This window comes from Anneissia japonica, unplaced genomic scaffold (assembly GCF_011630105.1).
Source record: "Anneissia japonica isolate Jap-2015-1 unplaced genomic scaffold, ASM1163010v1 scaffold1060_len253145_cov167, whole genome shotgun sequence".
Taxonomy (NCBI): Eukaryota; Metazoa; Echinodermata; class Crinoidea; order Comatulida; family Comatulidae; genus Anneissia; species Anneissia japonica.
Window position 1 is genome coordinate 116,576 of NW_022735641.1, and position 11,067 is coordinate 127,642.

The 11,067-nt window shown below is 36.0% G+C and overlaps 1 protein-coding gene across 1 annotated transcript; it reads right to left on the reverse strand.

The window, feature by feature from the left end:
* Nucleotides 1–228: 228 nt before the first annotated feature.
* Nucleotides 229–3,126, reverse strand: LOC117116642. Its single transcript, XM_033260716.1, has 5 exons — nucleotides 2,282–3,126; nucleotides 1,740–1,955; nucleotides 1,191–1,433; nucleotides 866–1,048; nucleotides 229–633 (listed from the first exon to the last, which is right to left on the reverse strand). The coding sequence occupies exons 2-5, from the start codon at nucleotides 1,905–1,907 to the stop codon at nucleotides 502–504; spliced, it is 726 nt and encodes a 241-aa protein (XP_033116607.1). The 5' UTR covers nucleotides 1,908–1,955; nucleotides 2,282–3,126; the 3' UTR covers nucleotides 229–501.
* Between the last annotated feature and the right edge of the window lie 7,941 nt (nucleotides 3,127–11,067).

The following is an 11,067-nucleotide window of genomic DNA, read 5'->3' on the forward strand; positions in this document are numbered from 1 at the left end:
TACATCATGCAATAGGGTTAAATAAAAATTATGCTAATAACAGAAAAAAATGAATTAAAAAAATTAATTCAAATTGTAATTTTTGTAGCTCCCAAATAAAGAAAAAGAAATTGGAATTGAATGGCTTTCTCCTGTTTTCCATATTTTGTTATAAAAATGCCGTTATTTTTTTAAAATAAATAGTTAAAAACATTAAAATATGTACAGTACTATTACTAAAAATACTAACCACTCATAGCTCAATCAAACACGCCTTTTATCAGATCATCTCGGAATGTATAGTCTTTTGGTGCTTTTATTTTGTACACGCTATATGTTTTCGACCTTTTGGACCTGTTACGATTAGCCTCTCACACTAGCTCGTAATAAAAACACAGAGTCAAATATACGGTAATCATACAACAATTATACCCTTTATATATTTTCGACCTTTTGGACCACCTCGGTGCATACTTCAGTTCACCTCCACATGAAGTGGCGTATCCTCTATCTGCAGTCATATTATTGTCCAAGACTGCAAGAAGTCCTCTTGCAATGGTTCCTTCGTGGTTGAAGATGGACCTCTTGGGGCATATACTTTAGCAGCATACTATGGAACCCTTCTAGGTTACCTGTATGGCAGAAGGCAGTTGCCTGCAACCAATAATAACATTGTTATAAATTAAAGCATGTTATGACACATACATTGCTTTGAAACCTGGCAAAAACAAAATGAAACATAATATAGCTAGTTGATTATATGTATGCAAATACACTGTACTTGACTGAAACACCATCAAAATTATTAAACAAATTACTGTAGGCCCCTACTGAAGAATACATGGACAGAAAATTTGCTTGTTGATCCACCCCTACAAATAATTACCAGCTTCATGTCTTTTTGAAATTTCTTTTCCATTACTATTGACTGAAGTGCTTTATGAGCATCACCTCCTGCCTCAAGCAATGCTTTTGGTTCCTGTTCTCCATGTGCACACTTGAAGAACTTAGTTGCACACCTCCATTCATGGACATCTACAATATGTCTTAGCACAGATTGCCATCGCTCCTGGTGGATTAAGTTAGAAAAACGGACATACAGTGAATGGATGGATGTATGAACTTCTTTAAAAGTTACCCTTTGATAAATTTTATGATCGTAAATTTTTTCAGTTTTGATATTTTTAATACATGAATAGTACAGTACTCACCAACAATTGGGTAACATCCCCTTCACAAGTCTCACAACACCACCAGAAATGGTTTACAACACACTTTTCCCATTGCTGCATGTCTTTGTGTTTTTTCGATGCTGCAGAGAGTTTTTTACGCAAGCTTTTGGCCCGATGCCAGATGTCAAATTCATGGTTTATTTGACGATACTGTTCTCTCATCGTCTTGTTTACCATCGGGTGGCGATCAGTTGCCAACGTATGTATAGAAACTTGGTGATCCTAAAAAAATTTGAAAATAATGTGTTTTGTTAATACAGCATAAGTCAATGTTTGCAATATCCTGGGGATCAAAATCCTGTTACGGCACAGGCAATTTAGCCCAGCTGGAACGGTTTATTTTCCCAACATCGAGGTCGGAATTTTAATCCCTCGCTCGCATTTCGCCTGTGACCTCAAGCATGGCACTTTATACGCATTGCATTTCTCCACCCACGAGTATAAATGGGTACCTGGTGGGGGTGCATGTTACTGCACCAATATTAAGTCTCATAATTTGACTTAGTGTATAAAGTATAATTCACAAACCTTCAGTTCATTTAGGCATCTTTTCAATCCTTCATTCTCCAAGTGATGGGAGTTTTTCACATCTGTTTCATCGACAGACAATGTTTTTGAAGCTAAGATTATATCTGTATGGACCCACATCCATAACTGAATATGTTCCATAAGTAGCATTATGGCCTGGTGAGTCATGCCTGCAATCGCCTGCTACTGTGATTCTGGTTGGTCGATTGACGTAACCTGTAATAAGATTTAAAATAAAATTATAAAAATATAGGTTTTTTATTCAACCTCATTTTAAGAAATAAATATCAATATGCTACAGTATTTAATTATTTTTGACAGGCCAATCTTCCAGTTGGGTGATAGCACTGATGATAATACAATACAATAGCAAAACTATTATTAATAATAATTAATAATAATAAACAATGAGTAAGATTTATAGCACCTATTGTTATGTAACTAAACAAATCATATGAACAAGACCAAACCAAGAAAAAAGTTAACAAATTTAGGAGGTACTGTAATTACAGGCCTATGAAGCCAGAGTATTGTGTACTTACGGTTTTGAACATCTTCAATGTGAGCAGTGTACATGGCCTCAATTGTTGGAAGCAACAGTTGTGATTGAATTTCATAGAAGGTTGACTTCTTTAGAGTCTGTATATTTACAGTTTCTAAAATTTCCTCTGACATTGTGGAATGGGTATTCCCAGTAATCAAGGTTGAGGCTGCTAAGGCTATATTCCCAGCATATCTGGAACCAGCAATAGGCTGTGACTCCCAATGGAATGGGTGCCCATTTATGTAACCGGCATATATTACAGCACTCCCTTTAAATGAATTGTTTATACTAACAATTGGTGTTCCTGCCTGGCATGTAGTATTTCTGCACATCATCAATTGTTCAAGGTTTTTCTCAAAGACTATAAATTTCTTGGATGAAATAATGTCGTCTACTACATCATCTGGCTCATCGCTTGTACTGTCTGAGCTTCTTGATTGAATGTAGGACAAATCAAGCCCCTTTGATACTATACTTTCTCCACTTGTATCATGGATGTCCATGGTAGTGTCCAGTGCACCTTGCAAATGTGCAGCTTTCTTCTTCGGTGTTGACATTGCAGTTGGTCGAAATTCACTAAATGATGGCCCTTCGTCTACAGGCTGCAATTAATACAATCAAACAATATATTACAGTAATTACATACACAATGATTATTCAATATACTGTATTTACAAAGTAATGGTTATGAGTGAGAACACATTCTACATTTTATAATCAAAATAAAATATATGCTACCACCCCATGATGATCCATGGAATTTTAATCAAGACCTTTCTAGTAATTAACAGCTGCTACTCAAGGTTCATCCACAGACAGACAGCCATTCACATTCCAATCTAGCCTTTGGCCTTCATCTACAGACAGCCAAGCAGCCAGCTAGCCACATTCCAATCTAGCCTTAGGCCTAATGCAATGTAACACCCAAGCTGGATGTTTTTAGTGGATTTTTTTTTTTTTTCATTTAGTACACGGTAAGTTTTTTTCTCGGTTTTTTTCTCGAACGAAAATATGGATGGCACTGCATCATCTTTCAAAGTCATCTTACCACCGTAAGTTTTGAAGCAATCCCAAGTAAAATGGGCCGAACATAATCTGGAGTTCGCATTAATTGGTGGATTTTTAAGCCGCAACGCCTCGATCCATTTGGATAAATAGGGTTTTCTCTTGATGGATAACGGCAGCCGATGGTACATAACGTGAATGTCCCGATCTGATCGGTTAGTACAATTGTAAGCCATACAATACTTCACCATCTTGACGACAACCAAAACAACACTACACAAGACAACCACTGCACTGCATAGAGCTCGCGATCGCACGCAGTGTCACGCTCAATTGATTACCAAAACAACCTTTGACCCGACTGCCAGGCTTAGTGAAAAAAGAAAATTGCTAAAAATAGCCACTGCATTATTATTGTAGATTGATTTTTGTTTTTTCGTTTTATATGAATAATTCATCTTTTTTTCAGGGTGACTTCGGTATATATTCAATATATTAATTAATTTATACAACATATCATTTTTTTGTTTTTTGCTCCGGAGTCTGGCTTTAACATTTCGTATTGCTAAAAGGCTGGTGAAAACATCAGCATTTTTCACATACGTAATGTAGACCAATTCCTTCTCAAGATTTGAGACGTCGGTCGAACCATCAGACAAAATCGAAACATATTTTGTTTCCTTGATCTTATTTAGGAGGTCTTTTTCCATTACCTCACCGATTATCTCTGTGAATTCCTTACATTTTAATCCCGTTAGGTAAGTATTTCCAAGTGGAACCTTGTGTCGAATTTCCAATTGTGCAATGCGTGGAAACTTACTGAAAGCAATTTCTTTCATGGCCATCGTATAGCTAATGTCCATTAACTTTTTCACTCTCTCGCGTTCTTCAGTTTCACCCTTAGCCATGGACTTGCCAATGGATGTCTGGGCATATAACTCGGCACGTGTAAACGGGTTACTACTCATGTTCATCGCTCTTACATGTTGTTCTGACTTTCTGTGCTTGTTGAGTTGATCACGTTTGAGTGTACTATGTTCGGTTAGCCCATCCACAAATGCTCTACTAAAATTTTGGTACCTTTTCAGCTTATCCACGTGCAATGCACATACAGAGCACCACATTTTGTTTAGGAACTCACCATCTTCACTTTCCAACTTAAGCCATGGCTTAAAATCGGTCTAATCTTGCCATTTCTTCGCAGTTAAAAATCGAACCCCTTTAGGTTTAGCTGTTGCCATTTTAAACAGACCACAAACTGATGGACATCATAGGCCATTCCTTAATCCCCCATCCCTTATCTTTTCAATGTGACCTCTTCCATTCTGTTTTAAGGGATATCAGGAAGCCGACAAAAAAAATAAACAACAATAAGACTATTGTTTGTATTTTTTTTTCATTTGCTTCCGATTTAATAACGTCCTGTACACTTTCATTAATTTAGTTTATGTTTATAATGAGTTCTACTGTTTGCACCACATTAATTATTTTAATGACTAGAATGTAACCAAACCATTTCAATTATTCGCGCGCGCATGTCTGTTACCAAGGTCAAGTAATATAAACTCGTATTACCATTGAAACTCCCATACCGTGATGTATAGGCGTTAAAATAAAATTTGGTTTTTAGAGAATTTTGATTGTATTTCATTGATATTTGTTTTCGATTTTGTATTTTTGTTTTCTTTTAAATGTTTTATAACTGTAAATGTTGCTTGTATTGTTTTTATGGATGCACCGCCCTCGTGGCTGAGTGCCACTGATGTAAAAGTGTAATTTCCTAATAAATTATTATTATAATGAAGACGAGTTTATGTTACTTGACCTTGGTAACAGACATGCACGGTTGAAACCGTGAAGAGGCTTATTAGCAGAACGCATATCATCGTCCTGTATCCAAGGAAAAATACTGGCCTCAATTAATCGTGACGGCCGACGGGACATGCGCAATGTATCTACTCCGCCGAGACTCGAGGAGACGAAAACAAATCGGCGATTTTGTGACGTGTTCGCACGTCGTAAACGAGGTCATTGCCTTTGAGCTCGAGTGAGTGATCAGAATGATACGTAGAAGCATGGTTGAGGTGATTGAAAAACAATACAAACACAATGAGAAATATTTTATTGAAAACGAATGACAACTAAAACATGGAAAACATTCGGAGGCCTACGTCTGGCTAGGCCTAGGGCCTAGTGTGAAAAACAACTTGCAGGGATGAGGCTTTTCTTGGTTCGCAATGTTGTGCGACGCGGTTTTGTAATTGCGTAGCAATTGTTAATTAATGTGTAGCTATTTGCGATGCGATACTGGCGAAAATGTTCCCTGTCATTTCATATGCCGTAAATAATGAAAGCATATTATTTATATATTATATATTCTAATAAGTTCACTAATCTCATTATATATAAATAAGTAAAGGGTAACAATTTCTTTAAAATAACTAATGAAAAGTAATTTACAATTATTTATAAGTTCACTAATCACTACTAATGTGTTAAAAAATAAATTTACACTTGGAGATATAAGGCGCCAAGTGTAAGTTTATTATTCAACACAATTCGGTTGATCTAGTCATTATATGTTAAATAATGAATTACAAATACATAATTATGTTAATAATGAATTTACACTTGGCACCACATATAACTATGTTATTGTTATTGGTTTTGTTTTTTTTCAATTAAAAATATGTAACTTGATGTAATGAATCTTCAGGGAGGCTGTATAAACCCCTATAAAAAATACATTTTTTTATGTTGCTGAAACAAGAATATTATGACCGATCACAGTTAGGAAAAAATCTGTCATAAGAAACCGTACTTGAAAAACAAATAGTTTTATCAACAAAGTCATGCAAAAAAATTAGGGTTGTTGCATATAAATATAATGAAGTACAACCAAAAAATTAATCAATTATAGATTGCCATACCACAGTCTAAGCAGTTGGTTGGTTGGTCAAAGGTCAGTGGTTATATTTATATAGCCCCTTCCACAGAAAACCGTCTCAAGGCGCTTTATTAAATTTAGTACTATCACTCAGGACCATAGGTTTAATTTGGTCTGCATTTGCTGTGTATGTGACATTTCCCAATGACGATATTAGTGGGATGACTATTGTAAACTGTTGATATAATAAAGATTGATGTAATTGGCCATTTAAGACTACCTGTTGAACACTGTTTTATAGCAATCCTGTATCTCATAACTGAATGCATACAAGTGAAGCAAAATATTGTGATATCACTCTGATATTTTAAAAACTGAATTACTATGCAATTGTGCCTTATCATGGCACATTTCCAAAATGAAAGCATTATAATAAAACCTGTACTTAAAAATGCAGCAAAATATTGTGATATCACTCCGATATGTAAAAACTGAATTACTATGCTATTGTACATTTGCATGGCACACTTGCAAAATGAATGCATTATATAAACCTTTAATTTCAAAAGACATTTCTCGCACAAAATTCCTGTCCCCTTGAACAATGTTTCTTGACTTTTACAATCACCAAAAAATAAAGGGAAAGCAATTAACATTTCCTAATTGACTGTGTGTTGGGATTCTGATAACTTATAATATCGAAATTTAGAATTGCTTATTGTATGCATCTAATTAAATAGAAATAAATTAGCACAAACAATATAACACAGATTTTTTTTACTAATCTAGCATATCTATACTTGCTTTTCATCACTGTAGAATTTTTTTGTGGTAATACTTCGACATGTCAAACGAAAAGTAATTTTTTGGAGACTTCTCTTTTTATATTATTTGCATCGGACGGTAATATTAAACAGTATAAACCTTTCTCCCACAGATTTAAGTATTGACGGAATCTGCGACAGAATCAACTCATAACATTTAATAAGATTTGTATTGATTTTTTAAACTTGTATAAAGGCGTTTTCTGTCAATCAACCACAGAAAAACTGGATGGACTTCGCTTTTGAATGTGTTAATCCCACACATTTCCAGTGGAACCACTGGCTGCAGCGACTACACATTACCAGCTCTGTTAGTTTTCATCTCCTGTACACTTGGGACAGACTTCAGTATTGTTGAAATCCAAAACGGTTCAAATGCAGGCACCAACTATTGTGAGATACATATGATAACGATACTGGTGTGGGTTCAATGGTATTTTAATATCTCCATTGCTAATGAGCTTGTCTACGTAAAAACAGACAAATACACCACAGTTGATACCATCCTGGTTGTGTTGGGTCGTCCTAATTGGTGAAGTAACTCATTCATTAATATACTTACAGCTGTGGCATCGTTTGGATGCAAACCGGTGCTTAAGTTCATCTTCTGTCTCTCTAACTGTGCTAGTTTTTAAGAGTTGATAACTTTTCAGCTTTCCAGGATCGACATTGGTTCTACCATCTCTGTCTTCTAGCCCCTCACGTAGGTCCTTCATTACCAACTTTCCTTTGACTTCTTCCTTGATGCTTGTAGGTATTGGGTGGTGCTGGGTGTCCCTTGCAGACACACCGTGGTTGTGCGACCTAATGTACCTCACAAACATTTCACCATTTTCCCCTGAAACCAACATTCTAGCCAAGCAAGTCTTTACTTGTAATTGTTAGCCTTAGTCAGTGTAGGGGCATTATGAACATTGGATGTCTTTGAAGTCATGTGTACTTTTGTATTGATGTGGATGTGTTAGGGGTGGCTTATTAAAAACTATTGCAGAGATGTGGTTTGGTCACAATATAAATTGTCAACAATATAGTCAACAGTGGTAGAAAGTTGATGGAAGAAGAAGTTAATAGATATTTAGTTATTTTAAAGAAATTATGTCACTTTTGTAATAGATTTTTTGTTTGTTTTTTGTTTTTTTTTCATAACGGAGTTGCTACTGCTACCTTTTGTTTTTACAGATAAATGATCATTATTTGTTACAATCAATAATTGCAAGTAGTAAAAATGTCCATGTCCATAAAAAAAAGTAAAAGTATACACATTGTCGAAATGTGTCAAGTGTAAGAGAAATTTCTCTTTGTGTAAACAGAATTGTCACTGCACATACTGGTAAATAGAGTGTTGCAGTAATTTATAGCACAATATCAATATGAGACACTATTGTGTTGACGCTGGTGATGGTACATCTCAGCGGGAGTTTGTTTGTGATTCGGCAATTGTGTAGCCGATTTGTATTATTATACCTCCATGGTATTATAAACATTTCCTTTGTGCAGGTGAAGGTTTTGCCTTCGTCGGTGATCAAGTAGAAATCCGTTCTCTGGAAGAGATAATTAGGAATTAGTATAATGTGGAATGCAGTGTGTTTATCCTTATGTCAATATATTGTTCAATTGGTGTGGTGAAGAGGAATGTAATATCGGGTGCTTCGCCCCCAGACTACTTTCAAGCCATTTAAAACAAGGTTCGACCAAGCCCATCGCCCCCACCCCCTCCCACCGTCGGGAGCCTACCACCTCAGCCCCAACATGGTTAGGGCTATGCCCCGCGAAAATTTCGTGTCCTAGCAGTCTGAAAATAACCTCTGAGGGGGTGTGGGGCCGGCCCGCTCCCGAATACTATTAAAATGTAGAGAAATAAATTACCGTATTGGTTTAAAATATATAGAGAAGGTAGAAAAGAAATGGTAAGGTGCATGTAACATCCACCTCCCCCCCACCACCCAAATTTTATTTGCTAATTGATCCGAGAGGTCAACACCTCACCCCTCCCCCTTTCTTCCCATGGGCATTGTCTGCAAAAACTTCTGGACACGTATGCCCCTTTTCTTGTTTCTGCCTCTTCATTTGGCATCAGTGGTAGCATAAGAATATGCACAACTCTGGTCTGTCATATAGCATTCCTGAGGGCAATTCTGTTTTTGTTTTTGCTTAGAGGAACATTCCAGTCACCTTGTATGCCAAGCTTCTTCTTTTAATTATCCTATGAAGGCTGAGACCATTAATGCAGATCCCCATCCTGTGAGAATCATTTGTGGCAAAGACAAGCCAAACCAGTCACTCGTCGGAAAAATCATATTTAGTTAATAATACAGTACAATGAGAGCTATAAAATGGTAAAAAAATCATTTAAATCCGACACATCGTTATGAAGTTACACGAGTTTAAACATACAGCTGTTTAAAGAACAATATTTGAGAAATCAGCCTTCAAAGTTTACAATTTTAGACATTTCCTAGGCAGAAACCATCACCAAATCGTTAAAAATTGTTGTTTTAACATTGAAAATGGGGAAAATAACAGCATAGCATGATGTATAGATTTATAAAGGTTAGTTTATAGTGCAATGAAATAGATTTCCAAATTTTGACATTCCAGCATGTTTTGGCCATTATCTCCAAAACAGGATTTGCGACGAGTGACTGGTTTGGCTTGTCTTTGCCACATTTCTATCAGCTCACACTTTATTGGTATCAATGAATATTCAATAAATTTTATCAATTTTTTGTTCCAAATTATGAGTAAAGCTGTAAATTAATTGCAATGGGTACCTTGTAAGATTTCAAAAATTAAGCAATTTATTAATAGCTATCTAGATCACAACAGTAATCTAAAGTTGTAGAGAATGGAAGCTGAGCAAGAGCAACGGTGCCAGTCTTGTCATGCAATGAGGCAGGCAGTGCTTATGCCAGTTGAAACTTTCCAACAGTGAAAGTAAATGGAATGTAGATCACAAAAGTTGTCTGAAGTTGAAGAGAATGGAAGCTGCAGCAAGAGCAATGGTGCCAATCTTGTCATTCAGTGAGGCAACCAGTGCTTATGCCAGTTGAAATTTTCGAACAGTGAAAGTAAATGGAATCTAGATCACAAGAGTTAATGTCTGAAGTTGAAGAAAATGGAAGCTGCAGCAAGAGCAACGGTGCTAATCTTGTCATACAACGAGGCAACTAGTGCTTATGCCAGCTGGACATTTTCCAAAAGTGATAGTAAATTGAATCTACAGTAGATCATAAATGTTTCAAAAAGACTGGAAATTGCAGCAAGAGTAGTGGTACCATTCTTGTAATTCAATGAGGCAACCCATGCTTATGCCAGCTGGACTCTTTCCAATATTAATGGCACATGAAATCTGTGCCTTACCATTGAATAAACCTGTGACCTGCAGCTTTAAAAAGAATTGCTCACAGGTGTTGTTGGATGAATCTGTATTAAATATATTCTGGGTTGTTGACAAATGTAAAATAAATTGTTTGATGTTCCACATTTTACAAGGTGCCCAATAAAATTTATATACTGGTTAGAACCAAAAATATTTAATAATTCCATTCTTAAAAAAATAATGTCCCCAGAAAATATGTGTGGAATTGTGAGTTTAGGTTAAAAATCTGATAAAAAATATTAAGTGTATTAAGTCAAGTGTGAGATGATATGGCCATAAGAAACCCAAAGGGCAGGGATATATAGGATTAAACTTGGTTTCTTTCTGATGGTCAAATTCAAGCATTCCAAAGCAAACACAATCTGAAACCAAACCCAGACAAGCAAGAAAAGATACTGTACCAGCATTAGTGAACTTGCTCGATCAGATGCAAACAATTTGCACAGTATTTCTTTAAATGGTCTAGATGAATGTGAAGACATATTGACTTGTCTACAAGGGCCATCTCTGGAGAGTTGCTCTGGAGACCCTGTATTGTTTTGCTGCTTTTTTAACTGACAGATGACTTGCCGTCACTTCTTCATATGCCTTCAACATGATCTTTGGATCCCTGAGTTTCTTTGTTTTGTTACCCAGTTCATTTTTCCATAATATGGAGAGAAAAATTTGAAGTAATTAAATTTTTTTTG